The sequence below is a fragment of the Dromaius novaehollandiae genome, chromosome 3, assembly GCF_036370855.1.
Source record: "Dromaius novaehollandiae isolate bDroNov1 chromosome 3, bDroNov1.hap1, whole genome shotgun sequence".
NCBI classification, from domain to species: Eukaryota; Metazoa; Chordata; class Aves; order Casuariiformes; family Dromaiidae; genus Dromaius; species Dromaius novaehollandiae.
Genome location: NC_088100.1, coordinates 50,659,160 through 50,675,094, shown reverse-complemented (window position 1 = coordinate 50,675,094; position 15,935 = coordinate 50,659,160). Strand labels below are relative to the sequence as shown.

The 15,935-nt window shown below is 48.8% G+C and overlaps 1 protein-coding gene and 1 long non-coding RNA gene across 18 annotated transcripts in view; one reads left to right on the top strand and one right to left on the bottom strand.

Annotated features, from left to right (window-relative positions):
- Positions 1 to 4,901, bottom strand: part of FOXO3 (forkhead box O3) — a 100,082-nt gene extending 95,181 nt beyond the window's left edge. For both annotated transcript variants that reach the window (XR_010388326.1, XM_026119955.2), the window contains exon 1: positions 2,985 to 4,901. Coding sequence is in view for 1 of the 2 variants with exons in the window: in XM_026119955.2 (XP_025975740.2) it covers positions 2,985 to 3,557 (573 nt within the window). In the remaining variant the exon portion in view is untranslated. The remainder of the gene's footprint in view (positions 1 to 2,984) is intronic.
- Positions 4,902 to 10,335: 5,434 nt separating this feature from the next.
- The window catches only part of LOC112995158 (uncharacterized), a 34,935-nt gene continuing 29,335 nt past the window's right edge, over positions 10,336 to 15,935 (top strand). For 15 of the 16 annotated variants that reach the window (XR_003262111.2, XR_003262109.2, XR_003262108.2 and 12 more), the window contains exons 1-2: positions 10,336 to 10,511; positions 15,124 to 15,311. This is a non-coding gene — a long non-coding RNA (uncharacterized LOC112995158). Of the gene's footprint in view, positions 10,512 to 13,709; positions 13,751 to 15,123; positions 15,312 to 15,935 lie in introns of all 16 variants that reach the window. The other variant, XR_010388319.1, reaches the window with a different exon arrangement.

Below are 15,935 nucleotides of genomic sequence, written 5' to 3'. Positions count from 1 at the left end.
TGTATCGAAACGGGTCGAACGTGGGCATACGACAGCGTTCGCAGCACGTTGGGTCCAGGGCAATGTAGTGTATCCTAGTGCCCTAGTCAGCTGTCAGGCAGTATTAGGTTAGCTAACATCCCACCGGGGCAGGGCCGGGGGGGCAAAAGAGCTTGCTGGTGTGTGTATTGGGCAAACCTTATCTGAATTAGCGGAAACGTAATATATGCCTTCCCGACCACATCTGAAATATTCACTTCTGCTTTAATGCCTTAGGCAAAAAAAAAAAAAAAAAAAAGGGGGAACAAGAAAAAAGAAAAAGTGTATCTGAATGATAGTTGTAACTTTAATTTATAGCTCTTAAAGTAATTGTTTCAAGGAGTGTAAACCCAGTGATGTTTATGGATTATGGTCTTCAGCACATTTCACGGCAAACAGTGCTAATATTTCATAAATAATAATACATACAATAACAAAACCAAGTTATCTTCTTCCCTGTGTTTAAAATGTCAATTTTCCCTTTCAGTGCAGAATATTGTTAAATGTGCTTGCTGCCTTCAAAGAACTTAGTTGTGTAAAAGTATTCTAAATTAAGATAAAAGCCTTCTGATACAGGAGTATCTTCCGTTCACTTAAAATCTCAGCTCACTAGCAACCTGAAAAAGTTTAAAGTGAAAAGCTGACATTAGCTCCTGAAGGGTCGTATTCATTACCTGTGAGGGAAACAAGGATGATGATAACATATAATGTGTGTTTAGCACTGGGAGACTAAGATGGAGTCTCTATTTAAGAGTGTTGTCTCTGCAAAATGTAACTTCTATTCCAGGCAAGAAGCTGAAATATTCCTCTTCCAAATGCACAGGCATACATTAAAGGAAACTCCAGCCCTGCTAGAAATTAAATTCTTCAGTTTGGGATGCCTGGCAAATTATTAGCTCCTGACCTCTCCTTTGCCTCCTTCAGTATGCCCCCACCACCCACGCACACACACACACTCCGCTAACACCATCAAACGTGTCACTGTAACTTTCCAAGACAGCTCACAGTCATTAAAAGCAGGAAGAATTTTCTGTTTGCAACGTGCTAGCATATTCTGATAAAGGTCATCTTAAAGGCTTGTGAGAAACTTCTGAACTAAATTATACCCAAGAAATCTCAAGGGATCCAAGTTTTTAACATTTTAATTAGCTCCAAGTACCAGTTAATGCTGCTCAGAAAAGGAATCAGTATCAAATTAACAGTACAAATTGTCAGAAAAATTGTGACTGTATTAAGCATACTAATCAATGTGAGCACTTTGCGTTATGGCCCATATCCTGCTTCTGCCAAAGTGAACGGGAGTTTTGCCACTGAACTGAGTAGAAACAGTACCAGGGCTTTTGTTTCAGAAGCTTTCCTTCCGTTGGTAGCTATAATTTACTGGAAACTCAAGGTATCAGATAAAAAGACCGGATTTCTCATAACAGCTGACATCTAAAGCCATTGCTTCTGCATATGATGCCAAGCAACTTAGGAAGGCAAAGGCTGTCATCATAGCATTTAACCCGTTATCACGCTCTATGTTGCACTTGTAAAGTTGCAGCGAAATTCAACATTTAACACAGATGCAAAAGCTTGAAAGCACATCTGTGTTTTTAAAAGCCTGGTCTTGAATGAGCTGTTTTTAAGAGCCTGGTCTTGAATGAGCTATGCCGCCGATAAACTTTGTGTTCATGTCTTCCCAGACCTGAGACAAACAGCAGTGAAATGCTCCCGCTATAATGCTCCCTTTGGAAGGGAAAAACCACACATCTGCACCTCGATTCCTAGCAGCAAGCCCTGTTCAGAAACCAAAATATGAGGCAGGGTTGCTAATATGAAAATGCCCAGAAATTGTTCATCCCTGTAATATTTCTGACTGACTCATTCCGTGCAAGTTTACCTCCTGAACCAAAGATAGAGAGCTGCAAGAGGAAATTTAATTTCTCTGTAATACAAGAAAACTTCCCTGCAAATTCGCCTTCAGTCGTCCATTCAGAAACTCAGCCTACGAGGCTACTAACCCCGGCCCTCGGCGGCAAGGGAGCCGCAGCAGGATCTCCTCCTGCGAACAGCATCCACACGCTGCCGGGCAGCCGCACGTCGGTGACATCTCAGCGCACCGATAAGCTGACACACGAAACGGGGGGCGGCTCGGTGAACCCCTGCGGACAGGCTCTGCGGGCAGCGGTAGCTCCTGCTAGGCCTTGGCGGGCTGACTCTGAAACCAGCCCCCCCGCTGCAGGCAACGTGCTTTCGTGTGCGCTAGGTAAACACTCCACCAAGCCAGATTTTGTTCCTGCCTTTCTATTCGGGGAGTGATCTGAGCTGCTACCTGCCACGGGGCCGGGCAGAGCACGCTCGCATACACGGCATTTACCAGCGCGCGGTGCTGCGCCGACACGGTGGGAGCCGGCGTCCCCGGGCCCGAGCACCAACACCTCCCAGGTCTGATTAACTTCATTAAGAAACGTCAGCACCCAGATTTTCCTCCGCTGCCTTTCGGAATCATGTGGGGGATCTTAGGTTTTTTTTTTTTTTTTTTTTTTTTTTTTTTGCAAGAAAATAAGAGTCGTGCTATACTTGAGCTCTGAGACTAGGACCGGAACGGTACGAAAGCAACTCTGCTCGTTTCTATCACCGGGGACGCTAAAGGTGTCTATAACTTGAAAGAAAAAGTCATTTGAAAGAAAAAGTCATTAAAGTATTTCTCTTCTTTCTCTATCTTTCCCCCGCCGCCTCTTTTCCTTCCCTGCTGGTTCCCCTGCGCACCAGCTCCACGCAGGCGGTGCAGCGTCTTCCCCAGCACCGGAGCCACCTCGCCGCCCGCACACGGCAACAGGGAAGCGCCCAAACTTTCTTTCCCCCTTCCGCCACCCCACGCTCTTTACAGCCTAAATAAACGAATAAACGGGGAAGGGGGAGGACGCGGCCCCCAGACCCGCCGGGGAAGCCCGCGGCCCCTCGGAGCCGCCGCCCCGTCTCACCTTCCAGCCGGCCGAGCTGTTGCTGTCGCCCTTGTCCTTGAAGTAGGGCACGCAGCGCACCATCCAGTCGTAGATCTGCGAGAGGGTGAGCCGCTTCTCGGGGGAGCTCTCGATGGCGCGGGTGATGAGGTCGGCGTAGGACAGGTTGCCCCACGCGTTGCGCCGCGACGAGCACTTCCTCGGCGCCGCCGCTGCCGCCGGGCCGCCGCTCAGCCCCCCGCCGCCCGCCGCCCCCCCGGGCGCCGGGCTCGGCCCCTCGGGGCCGCCGGCGGGCAGCGGCGCCAGCAGCCGCGCCGCCTCCTCCGGGACGGCCGCCGCCGCCTCGCCGCCGGCGGGGGCCGCGCTGCCGACGGCCATGGCCGAGCCGCCCCCGTCGTCGTCGTCGTCCTCCTCCTCGGGGATCATGGAGGCGGCGTCGGCGGGCGGCTCGCCGCCGGCCTTGGCGGGGCTGGCCTGCAGCTCGGGCCTCTGCAGCGGCCAGGTGCAGGAGCGGGGCCGGCTCTGGGGCTCGAACTCGGGGTCCAGCTCCACGTCGAGGGGCGAGAGCGGCCCGGGGGGCGACGCCTCCGCCATCGCGGCCTCTGCGGGGGCGCCGCGGCGCTGCGACGGCGCGGGCGGCCGCCTGCTCGGAGCCGCGGGCAGCCTAGGAGGCGCGGAGCGGCCGGGCGGGCATGCCGCTCTCCGCCGAGGGCCGCGCCGCGCCGCGCACCCCGGGCCCCGCTGCCGCGGGCGGGGCGCCGCCGGAGGGCGGGGAGAAGGCCGGGGGGAAAAAAAAAAAAAAAACGGAATAAAAGGCCGGAGCGGCGGCGCGGGGTCGGGCGGCGCCCGCCGCGCGGCCGCTCCCGCGGTGCGTGTGTTTGTTTATGTTTCACTCCATGCAGCGGCGCGAGTAGCTCCGGCGGCGACCGCGGCTACTTCCAGCCGGGGAGGACCCCCCGCCCCGGCACCTCCGAGCTCGCTCCTCGTCGCTTCCGCAGAGATCTTCCTTCGGGGTCTGGGGTTTTTTCCCCTTTTCCCCCCTCTCTCGGCAGGAGGGGGGGGAGAGGGCTCCTTCAGGTTACACCGAAGACTTTTTCCTTCTTCAAAACGCCCTAAAAGGAGCCGAAGTCTTAGCAGGCATCCAACTGCATACTAGCATGAGCCTGTCACTTTGCAGCACCCCCCGAGCCACGCACAAGCAACCCCCCAAAATCTCAAAGCCGACGGAGCGGGGGGAGGAGGGAGGAAAAGCCACCCTGAGGGTTGGCTGGCTTAAAAAAAAATCCTTCTCGAAGGGAAAAAGCAAACGCAACGCGAGCAAATCAAATCACCAGTCTTCCAACAGGTCCAGAAGCTCTAAGCCCTGCCTAGGGCTGCCAAAGAGAATAGGTTTTGTTCCAGCATCAACACCACATTCATAACCTCCTTGCTCCTGCTGCTGCCATCTTGACAGTTTTTCCCCCCTTCACTCAAGTCATTTAAAAAGCACAGGCAGGAGAGGCAGCGAGAGCCACGCCGAGAGGGGAGGGAGGCCGGGGGGGGGGGGGATCAACAGCCCCCTCCAACGCCCGCAGAAAGCGCGATCCACATTCACGGGAGGAAAAAGCAGCGCTGCTGCCGCTGCTGCTGTCGCCGCTGCTGCTGCATGGTTCCTGCCGCTCCTGCGCCTTCGGCTCCGCCGAGCCTCCCCTTTAAAGGCGAAGGCGGCGAGCGCAGCCCGCCGCACGCCGCCTCGGCCAGCCGCCGCCGAAAGGCGAGCCCGCCGCCGCCGAGCAGCCGCGCTGCCGCCCCAGCCCGCCCCAGCCGCCTGGCGCCCCGCTCGCCGCCGACCTCCACATCCCTCCTCCTAACAACCGCGGGCAGCAACACAAAGTTATAGACGCACGCAGCCAGCCTCAACCTAACCGCACGGCGCGCCGCGGCCCGCCCACAAGGCCGAGGGGGCCGGGCGGCGGCGGCGGCGGGGCAGGGCCGCCCCGACGGGGCGGGTTCGCTGCTGCCGCGGTCCGCGGGACGCCCGCCGCTGCCCGGCGCCGGGGGAGACCGCGGGGAGCGAGCGGGGGGAGCAGCGAGCCGCTCGCCTCTGCTCCCCGCCGCTCGGGCCTGCCGCGACGCTCCCCGCCATCCCCCGGCCTTGGTGTCCCCAGCCGCACGTTTATTTACCGGCGTGACCGGAGAGCGTGCGGCGGGACGAGAGTGCGCCGAGCGTCCCCGCAGCAGGCTACAAAAAGCAATAAAAGTCTAACAGCAACGCTTTGCTAGGCTTACGCTGTTCCTTGTTCTCTGCATTCCAGCAATGAATAATTTCAAGCTTAAACTTAATAATTCCTCTTTTCCGTACCTTTTCTTTTTAGGTCCACCTGACTAGCAAGTAGCATTAGCAACACAGCTGCAGCAATTGCTGCTTTTATCTTACTATAAAAACAGTTTTGGCTGACAGTCACGGCGTTGTTTCTTTTCCAAATTGTTTTCATCGGTCGTAAACCTGTGTAAAAGCTATTTTGGTAAACTTCAAATTTGGAGTCAAATTAAATCTAGCCATTTTTTAAAAAACTTCCTTTCAGCCTGCGGGTGACAGAGGAGCATGTTCAGGCATGTACGCACAAATGTTATCCCCCCTGTACTTCCTCCTCAACGTACATGCTGTAACAGAAAGCCCTCTGAAGGAGCTCAGATGAAGATGTAGTTAATTATGGGTTGGATAAAGGGGTGACTCGCAAAGCCAAAGAATATAGAGAGCTGTTAATATAGATGTAGTTATAAATACCTTGTGAAGCAATGTCAAGGTATCAGTTCTTGCCCCACTTTGTATCGACCCAAACAAACTATGGATCAGATTTAGTACAAAAATAGTGTTGTCTCAGATACCAGATATAGTCAACTGCATGTGTTGAGAAGTAGGTGTGCTTCTAAAGCATTTCTGGATAGAATTAGCTCAGCAGACAAATTAAATTATCCCTGATTTATTTAGCATCATAGATGAGCAATGAGATTTGAAAGCCATTCAGTTCGATTAGAAAACAGTAAGGCCCTGATCCTGGATGCTTGTCGTGTCCTGCTAAATAACGGCTAAGGCCCTCAGGATCTAGTTATATTTCAAATTCAAGTGGCACTCATTAGGAATAGTTCAGCGTGATTTTATTACAAGGGACAGCATTTCAGCAGGCATACGATTAATTCTCACTTATCAAACTATGGAAGGTTCACTGACTTAATCAGAATAAATGCAGGTTCAGGTAATGGAAGTAATTTTCATTGCAACTAACACATTTCAGTGCATGATTTCATTTTAGGTCACGACCGTGTGTATCGTGCCATGGCTTTTGTCGTACCATGGCCCCTCATGCGACTGGAAGGGTTTTCAGTCTCTCAGAAAGACATCAGCTACGGTGCAGTTGTGATACTGTATTGGCTGTAAAATTGATACTGTAAACCGGCATTTATCTGTATTGCTTAGCAATTGGTAGGTTAGTAGTACCGCAGCAGCGTTGAAGAGTCATGAGCCAAGATGAGACAAGGCTGCTCATGATGAGAAGATGCTCAGCCCTTTCCCAAAACTTTCAAATGCTTAGGGCAGATTTCGACCAATGCAAAAAGCTCCCTGCTTTCTTTAGGTCCTGAGGTCCCAGGGAAGGACAGCACTTTGACCTTGGGCTGGATTACAAGCTGAAAATCTAGCCCTAAATTATACTGTCATCTTCGTTTATTTATTTAATTGGCATTGCATTACTGTATAGGCATTGCCATTAGGTCTCATTGCACTAGGTGAAGGCCATGCACGTGGCAAGAAATGCTCCACTCCCTGGCAGAATTGCAGTCCAAGTAAGACAGGCACAGGGTGGGAGAAAGGAAGTAAGCATGTAGTAACCCTATTAAAGGGATGATGGACTGAGGCATTGAGAGATTATGTGACAGTGCTGAGGTCATACAGGAAGCCTGTGTCAGAAAGGAGAAAGAAAACTAGATCTGAGTGCCAGCCTTGGGGCCTTTACTACAAGATTATCTTCCCTCTTCAAAATTCACTGGTATATCAGCTGTATAGCCTTTATCAAAAAAGTTAGAGCACCAGTTCTTTGTAGCTCCACACAGCATTTCCTACCCATGATATTGCAGTTTAGAGGCAGAATTAAAACCACAGTTCAATTGTTCTTACACGTTTTACTTAGCCAAATTTATGTGAGAAAAATAGAAAGACAGATGAGTCCTCCTGATCACCATTCCATGACTGGGCCGACCAAAATAAGTATGAAAACTGATCGCAACTGAATCTAAAGCCTGCAAGATTTCCAGTCTCTTCCTTCAAGTACTTCAATGCCCCAAGGCTGGGATTTTGAAAAAGGCTCAATTTATGGGAGTTTTATCACTGACTTCAACAGGAATAAAGTTAGACCAGCCCAGAGGTCGTTTGAAAGCCTCACTCATTTATTGTGCCTACTCAGACTGCAAGCTTTTCAGGGCAGTGCCTGTCTTCTTCTGCATCTCTTTTTATCTATAATCCCTACTCATGTTTATACTGTGAGCATGTGTATCCATCACAGTGGATCACGTAGCCACCTTCTTATACAGAAGGCTATGCAGCTATCAGCTTCTCGGATGGAAGACAGAATTCAGTGACTGATAATATGGATCTGGTGGGGTCACAGCTACTTTGCAGCTGCGAGTCATGCCTGTGGGTGAGCGTGGCTGCTCGTGGACGGTTCAAGGCCCATGAGATGTGAAGCCTATTGCCTACTGCTTGGGGGAAAGTAATGTTTACAGGGTATCGTGAACTCTGAGTGGGAATCTGCAGAAGTGATTTTTTTGTTGGGCAAAACCCTTTAAAGCTTTACGCTCCACTACAGAAGGCTATCAGTGGCTCAGTTTTCAGTCTGATTCTTCCATTTTGTTGTTTCAGAAAGTCAGCTTTTCCTAAGATAATAATGTACCAGTTTATAGCAGTAACCCAGATACAATCACTCCTTCATGCTCCAATAGCCTACACTCTCACTGGGCTGGTAGCTAGAGGAGTGCAGGACACGTTTCCATCTTTACCTCTCTTATGCAAATACCCTGTTGCAAAACCGTAGGTGCACAGCTGGAGGCAGAGTCAAAGCTGCGCTGGGGTGGAGGACCTGAAGCTCGTCATTATAGGAATCCATTGTTAGGTATACTGCTGTTCACTAAGACAATGTTATACTGCAGCTACTTTAAACAATGGCTGCATTGTCTACATTGACTTCACACAGAGTATATAACAGGTTGTTCTGTAAGCCACCTGGAGCCTGGTCTCCAACGGGTTTGTGTGCACCGCAATAACCCCATCTACCCCTCCCATGTATCCCGCGAGATAGTTGCTCCCCCGCTGTATTTCTTGTTCTTCCCGGAGTTCTCTACTACATCCTTTCAGCACAAACTGGGCAAAGGGCAGCAGGTTTTGTGGATGATTCAGAGCAACCTGTCTGCTGATTAGTGAGAAATGTCATCTATAAGCCAGCCAACTTCATACTTTGAGACTTTAACCTTTCTGTCCAGTTTGGGGAAAACTGGCTAATGGGTTCCAAAGTTATAAAGGGGACCGACTGGCAGATAGGCACAGATCAAGAGTCCACATCTTGCCATGGAGATGTTAGGGGTTTGCCAGAGATGGCTACAGACTTCTGGCCATAAAATTTCCCTTGAATGATGAACAGCGATTTATAGATGAATTGAAGTTACCCTTCAGCCTGTGAACTGACGGAGGGAGCATTGTAACAGAGGGGAGGGGGAAGGAAGAGCTATGCAGTAGCAGAAGGAAATGGTGATGTTACTGCTGTGGAAAGGAGAGGAGAATCCTTTCCCCAAGTGACCTTGACAATCGGGGGAGCAGACCTAAGGCTGGAAGCATTCAGGTCTGAATACACCTAAACTGGAGCACCCACCACTGAGGAACTCCCTGTTTCTGCACGTTGTGGAATACAGTGACTTCAGTTGCCTACATAAAAAAAGAGAAGAGTGGGGGAGGCAGGGGATGACCTTTCTGGAGAAAACTATCCAAAACCTCCAAGAGCCCCGGTCTATATGTGATGCCAATGAAGTGGGAAAATTCAACCCTATAACTTCTAATTGTCCCTAAAGCGGCTTCCCATCTGCTGAAGCTGCATTGCCAAGGCCCAACCAAAATGCTGTGCCTGGTAGCCCAAGAAAGACCCGCAGCTTCTTGTGGATGGAAGAAGTGGGTTTGTAACAGTGTTTCATATATTTAATAACAATCACACATAGAAGCACAGACCTGTCCTTGCCAGCTCTCTCAGCTTTATTTATGAGTCCTGCATCACTGGTATTTTCCTGAAAACCCTGCTCTTAAAGTCCTATTAAAGGAACATTCAGTTTCCATTTTAAACCAATAGCCAAGTTTCTGATGCTCCATGGATGGGACCCAAGTACATTCTCAGGGCTCAGTACCCAGGAAGAAAGTAGAAAAAAAAAACTAATTGCATTTTTTAAACCCTTTAAACCTGCTTTTTAAGCCAACATTATGCTACCTAAAAGTTTGCATCATAATTTTCAAATACTTGGGAATACATGCAGTTACTGAGTTTAGATTATTGTGGTCAAATGAATCAAAACTGCTAAGATGCAGCAAGCTTTGAAAAAGAAACTCGACTTTTTTTAAAAAAAAACATTGCTGAGATGAAAAGAAAGGGTTTAATCTCTGTAACAAGGACTTAATCTCGGTAACAACAGCTTCTGTTAATGATTCAAGGAGGCATTTAATCACCTCCCCTATCCTCCTCCCCCCACACAGGACCCTTTCATGTACCAACATCCCCGAGTATCTGTTGAGACGCTTCTCTCGTTTCCTTTTTGGGCTCTTCATGGCAGATCAACGCAGCTCTGCCCTGACACTGCCTCACTGTGCAACCTGGGCATGTCAGCTGGCCCAGCGGCCTCGATTATGCCCGCTCCGGACTTCATCACCCCATTATTATCGCTTAACACCCTCCCCTGCCCGTGCACTCGGGGGTCAGCGCTGGGAGCCGCCGGCGGCCCCCCGTTAACGCCAGCCGCGCTGCCACGAGGGCGGGTGAGGGGCTCCGAGGGGCGCCGGACGAGCACCGCCTCGTCACCTAACGGGCGGCGGGGCGAGAGGAGTTAACAGCCCTCATCATTCCCCCGCGGAGGCGCCACCGCCCCGCATCGCGGCGGCTCCTCCCGCCCCGCCCGCCGGCCCCGCCCGCGCCCCGCCCCGTCCGCACCAAGCTAGGCTGCGGCGTGCAAACAGATGATGTCATGCTCTAGGGCCGCGCGTGACCGCCGGGGCCCACCCTCGGCTCCCATTGGCCGCCGCGCGTCGCCCGTCAGGGCAGCGGCGCCTCCCATTGGCCGGCGCCGCCACCCTGCCCCCGCCCCTTGGAAAATAATAAACAATCTAGTAAAATGCGGCGGGGGGAAAGTGCCCCGGGCCGGGGTCTCGCCTCCCCCCCCGTGAGGCGGAGGCCGGGGGGCGGGCGCGCCCGCCCGCCCCGCCCCCCGCCCCGCCAGGCCGGGCCTGCTGTGTCGCTCGCTTTCTCTCCCCGAGCAAGTGTCGGAGTAAGTAGCCGGGACGCAGGCCTTGGCCCCGGGTCGCCTGGCTCGGTGCAGACTCATCGGGCGGAGGGGCGGCTGGCGGCCGCTCGGCGTGGGGAGCGCTGCGAGCTCCTGCCTGAGTGACTCAGTCTCTTAATTAAAAGTGGAAACACGGGGCAGCTGAATGTGCGCTTAAAATGCTGCGTTGAACCTAATTGGGGATGAGTGCATCTGGGGGGGGGAAATCATTCTCTAAAGTACAGTATGGTAAAACTTGCACTAAAAATTGTCTGCAAGAAGCTTCTGCTATGTTGAAGATTACACAAAATCATCTCTAGGTTTTCCTATTTCACTCGTCTCAATGTTTAATTGCAGGCTACCTCTGGAGGGGAATTTACTGCCCTGCATGAGGCAGCTGAGGTCTGTAAGATACACAGTGGACTAGTGACGTGTCTTGCAGTAGGATCCAGTTTCCTAAGTGCCTAGAGTTAGGGCACTGCAAGGGAGGCCTGAAAATGTTATGCCTCTGAAATTGTGGCATTGTTGGATGTCTTTGTGGGACAAAAACATCCCTGAGGTGGCTGTCATACCTGAGATGGCTGTCGTATCTGCATGGTGCTGTGCAGAGAGATGTAGCCTGGATGCCCAATTTGTTTTACCAGTGCTTATACAGCACAGCCCTAAAATAACTGCTTTTCACAGTCCTGCTTCCCTATGCCTCCAAATACAGGACATACTTGTACAGTGGAGGCCTGAATCAGGGATCAGTTTAAGAGAATTTGGATTGCAGGAGAGGATCTTTCTCTGGTTGAGATTTACAGCCTGGCCTCTTTTGAGAGCAGGTGCTTACATTCATTCTTTGAAAGAACTGAGAAAGGCTGTATTATTTTCTCTTGCACATGGCCACTGGAGGAGGAAGTCCAAAGGCCCCCATTATGTATCCCAAGCAATCAGAGCACTTGCATAGGAAAGAGCTGGAGTTGTGGGGTTTGGCCCTTTTCCCAGAGCTTTTGGTTTTGTCCTCTCACTGTTCAGTGCAGAAGCAGTGCTGGAAAAGGGGATTGAAATCCAAGGTTGTTCCCCTCCCTTCCCCGTGGCAATGTTGTTATTGCTAGGTCCTGGCTTCTCCTTGATTGCTCCCCTGGATCCTGCATCCCCACCCTCACCCCCAGGCAGCAGTACAAGTTCAACAGGCTGGCTGAAAATGGAGTGTGTGTTAGGCTAGCCTATCTCCTGGTTGGTAAGATGCTCCTCAGGCTGGTCAGGGAGAGGCATCTGAACCCCCTCAGGCAGAAGGGGAGGAAGTTAACCTTAAATCTCCTAGTGTGGGGCACTGCAAGGCACACAGAGGGAAGGAAGTCCCTCCTGGGGAGTTGAGAAAGGGTTCAAAGGGGCCGGTGAAGTGTTAAGCAAAACCAGTCAGCAGCTCAGCACATGGTGGGGAAGTCGATGATAAGCACTTGCAGCTGGTTCTCTCTCTCTCCCACCCTGGAGGAACTGAGCGGCTGCTGACTCAGGAGTTGCATCAAGTCAGAGAACTGGAAAGAGGGTCACATTTTCTGAGTGTCTGAGAAATGCTTCAGTGAGCTGTGGGATGGTGCTGGGCACCTCCTACCTACTGTCCTGTCTTGGGAGAGTGATCGTGACAGCATTTTGTAAGGAGCCGGAGCCTGCTGGCATGTGTTGGATGTGCACCGAGGGCTGCGGAGCTGGGGCTGTGGGTCTCGTCTTGCATGGAGAAGTGGCTAAGCTCCGAATTCCAAAATTGGGCCAAGGGGGAAGAAAGGCAAAGAACTGCCCAACATAGGGCGGCTCTGGGAATGCCAGAAGCAAAATGTCCTGTATCTTGAGATGTTGACAGTCTAAAAATAGGACTCCAGAGCCTCCAGGATTAGGCATCAGTTGAACAGAAGCTTTTGAGAGTGCAGTTTTGAACTTTAGTGCCTCAGTTCTGCCTGAGTCTTGCTTGTGGTATTAAAGGCCTACATTCCTTGTGGCTCATGTGAGTGTTGCTTAAACGTGCTTGGGACATGCAGTTATAGCTAACTGCCCTGCAAACTTCTCCTGGAATTTGAGAAGTCAAATCCATTCTTTCATATGCATCCTCACCTGCCCTGCAAAATCACTTCCTTCAGTTTAGCAAACCACTTTGCTAAAGACACACGTTTCAAGTCATTCACTGCTGTTTTACCTGTGGAGGGCCAATGACAATAGAAGAGTAAAACCTGTTTTGTTTTTTTTTCTGTATCATTTAAGTGAGCACACATAATTGAATACACACTGAGAAATGATCTGCTGAAGAGGCTGCTGTTTCTAAATACAGTAGCTACTTTCCATAATAGGCATATTAAGCTTAAAATGTATCTAGGCAGAGGTATTATAAGCCTTGTTTTATTGAAGTGGATTTTTTTCCTTGGAAGTAACATGGAAAGTTGGGATGGAACTGTAGCTGAGGTCTGACAGATGTTCAAGTACAAGAAGCTTAGAGTAACGTATGCTTATTCAGTTTGCTCATAGAGGCTTTGTGACCTGTGTCTGTGCAGTAATGATGACACAAGCTTTCTTGAATAAAAAGAAGAAATTAACTGCCTTGGCTAATTGTACCCTTGCTAGCTAGCACACCAAGGGCACCGTTTGACTGTGAAAATTGTTGGTGCACCCAGATCTCTCAGCTGCGAAGAATACTTGAAGTGAGAGCGTTTCTGTATCTGTGGGTTACAAGATTTATTTAAAGTCTCCTAATTGGAAAATTAAGCACTATTGCTTTAAAACAGTGGTGCACTGCTTTGAAAAATTAAGGCCATGTGGAATCATTTATTACTTTTCTTTTCAGTATGCGTTCAGCCTCTGGTGCAATTTTATGTACCTGCTAATGCATAAAGTCTTTTGGAGTAGGAATAAAGCACCACAAAGCATGATTTAATGCTGAAGGGTCACCAAATCTGTTTCAGATTACTGCTTGTTTCAGTGTGCTGAAAAGAAGAGTATGTCCCTGAACCAATGCAACAATGACAATGGGGGGCAGCCCACAAATCTGAAATGCTTTGGAAACGTAGCACACATATCAACAAAAAACTTTTAAAAATATTCTCTGGGGATTTGGTCTGGTAAGAGATACAATTAGGAGACAAATTATACTAACAGAAAAGTTGAAAAAAAGTCAGTATTAACAGTACAGTACTCCGTTGCAATTTAAAATGTCTTAATTATGTTTTTAAACAGCACAGGCCCGCATAAGCATGTGACTGTAAGAGAAAATAAGAGTAAGTAATCCGGGAGTGCACAAAAGTACTTTTGTTTATAATTCTGCGGTAAGGCACTGGAAGTGCCTATTCTCATGCTTATTCACAGACACCTCTGGGTCTTTCCTCCAGAAATCCTATCCAAATCGTTTTGTTCTGACTTCATTGGAAGAGGGTTTTTTTCTTCTTTTTTCTTCAGTCCTTTTCATATGACTTCTACAACTCTTCCCTTGAGGTTCAGTATTACAGTGACCTTCCTTGTGCAAAGGGCTGAGATAGGTCTAATGCCTTAGCCAATTTTTTGTTGCTGACTGACAAGCTATGGGGCAATCTTTGCTCTCAGGCCTGAACATTTTCCTTTCACTGATTCTGCAGGGATCAAGGACAAGAGGTTGGGTCTAACAAGTTAACCATGCATGGTTCATGCCACCTGGCAAAGAGTTTTGCAGGCATGGGAGGCAATCTTTATGCATTTATCATGAAAGTGAGAGCAGTATAATGGCCTGGCTAGTTATAACTTAACATAAAACACATTTTTCATCTTGTCGTATTGTTGTGCTTTCTTTTAAATGTCATCTGTAGAGACTTTCAGTGAGTGGGAGCTTCAGTTTTGGTTTTTGTTTTTTACAGATACTGACAAAAACCTGTATGAACGTGATCCACATGGTTACTGAAAAAGAGCCAGACTCTTTCTTAAAGGCATAAGCAAGCTAAAAAGAGTTTGTAATAACTTTGATATTTAAATCAAACTATTTCAGCAGTATATATTTGTCATTAAACATTAGACTGGTTCTTATATTAAAGTTGGTCTTTTATATTTTTAGAACAGTTAAGTTTATTAAGCAAGTAAATTAATCTTCAACTTTACTGTAGTGCTGAAGCTTGCTTGTCAATATTGTCTTCCATCATTCTTTAAAAAATTGATAATTAGTAGTAGCCATTTCAAATGACTTGGAATCTCTTGTTTTCTGGGTGGACACTTTTAATGTGACCTCTGCGGGTGGCATGCTCCAACTGTAGCATCAAAATAAAATTGCTTAGGCAAAATGAAGCCAGTTGAATGAATACATAATTAGAATCAAGACAAATGCCATGAAAAGTAATTGCTGGCTGTGATTAACTTTTATCAAGATCCTATATCTTAGCTTTTTGGAAAATCTTAAATAAAATCCTCTTTGAAGTCCTTTAAAACTTTCCTGAGGGTAGTTGTCAATTTACGTATGCATTTCTACTTTAATTTTTAAGTATGACTGGTAACGCTATTACTTGCCCGTAGATGGCAATAACATTACACTGTTGAAGTAGCCCCGAGCTTATGAAATGTGGCTATGGTTGTGGTGAATATTAACTTGGAGAATGGAAAGGAAAAATATCATCATGCTTTTCTGTTGCAGGAGTAGTCATGGGGACTGTTCCACTTGCAGCAATGTTGGGATCAATCATCTGAGAAAAGATCCTGGAGAGACGAGGCAACGTATTTTCCATTTCTGATGTCAGGATTTGTTCTGTGAAACTGACCTTTAAAGCAGCCTGAAAATGAGGAACGTGGCACCAGAGAGCAGATCAGGAAGCATGAAATGATGTAAGATATTTCTTCTGCATATGATTTTTTTTTAAATGCTCTGGGTTTGTGATTCAGCATTTTCTGCTAGTGACAGAATGTAAGAAAAGGAAAAATTCTATGGGAAAGGAGGAAGTTTCTGTTGTTCTAGACAAAATCTATCTTACAAAATAGTAGTAATCAAGTATTTTTCTTAATTTTTTCCCATTCTGTTGAGATGTGTAAGGGGGAATATCTTTTCCCCAAATCATGCCTTCCTCACCTTCCTAATGTGAGAATACTAGTAATCTAGAAAAAAGTGGCATATAGGCACAACCTGGATATTTCAACTGCTCAGCTACTTGCAAGGGACCTGAGATACCTCCAGCTTTGTAGTGGTTAGATGCTTGGGCTACTGCTGTTTCGACTCTGAAAAGTGACCCTTTGAGTTTCACGACAGCAGGAGAGGCCTACTATGAGAAAGCTCTGGGTACTGGTGTCGAGGCAGATGTTTGATGTAGAATGACTAGCTCCGAGCCCGCCGAGGGTTAATGCATGAGCCCATGATAGGTTGCCAGGCCTGGCCAGCCCTGCCTGGCCTGCGTTTGGTCTCAACCCTATGATGATGCAAGAGCTCAGACCCAAGCCCTTCTCTCTGAGCTTATG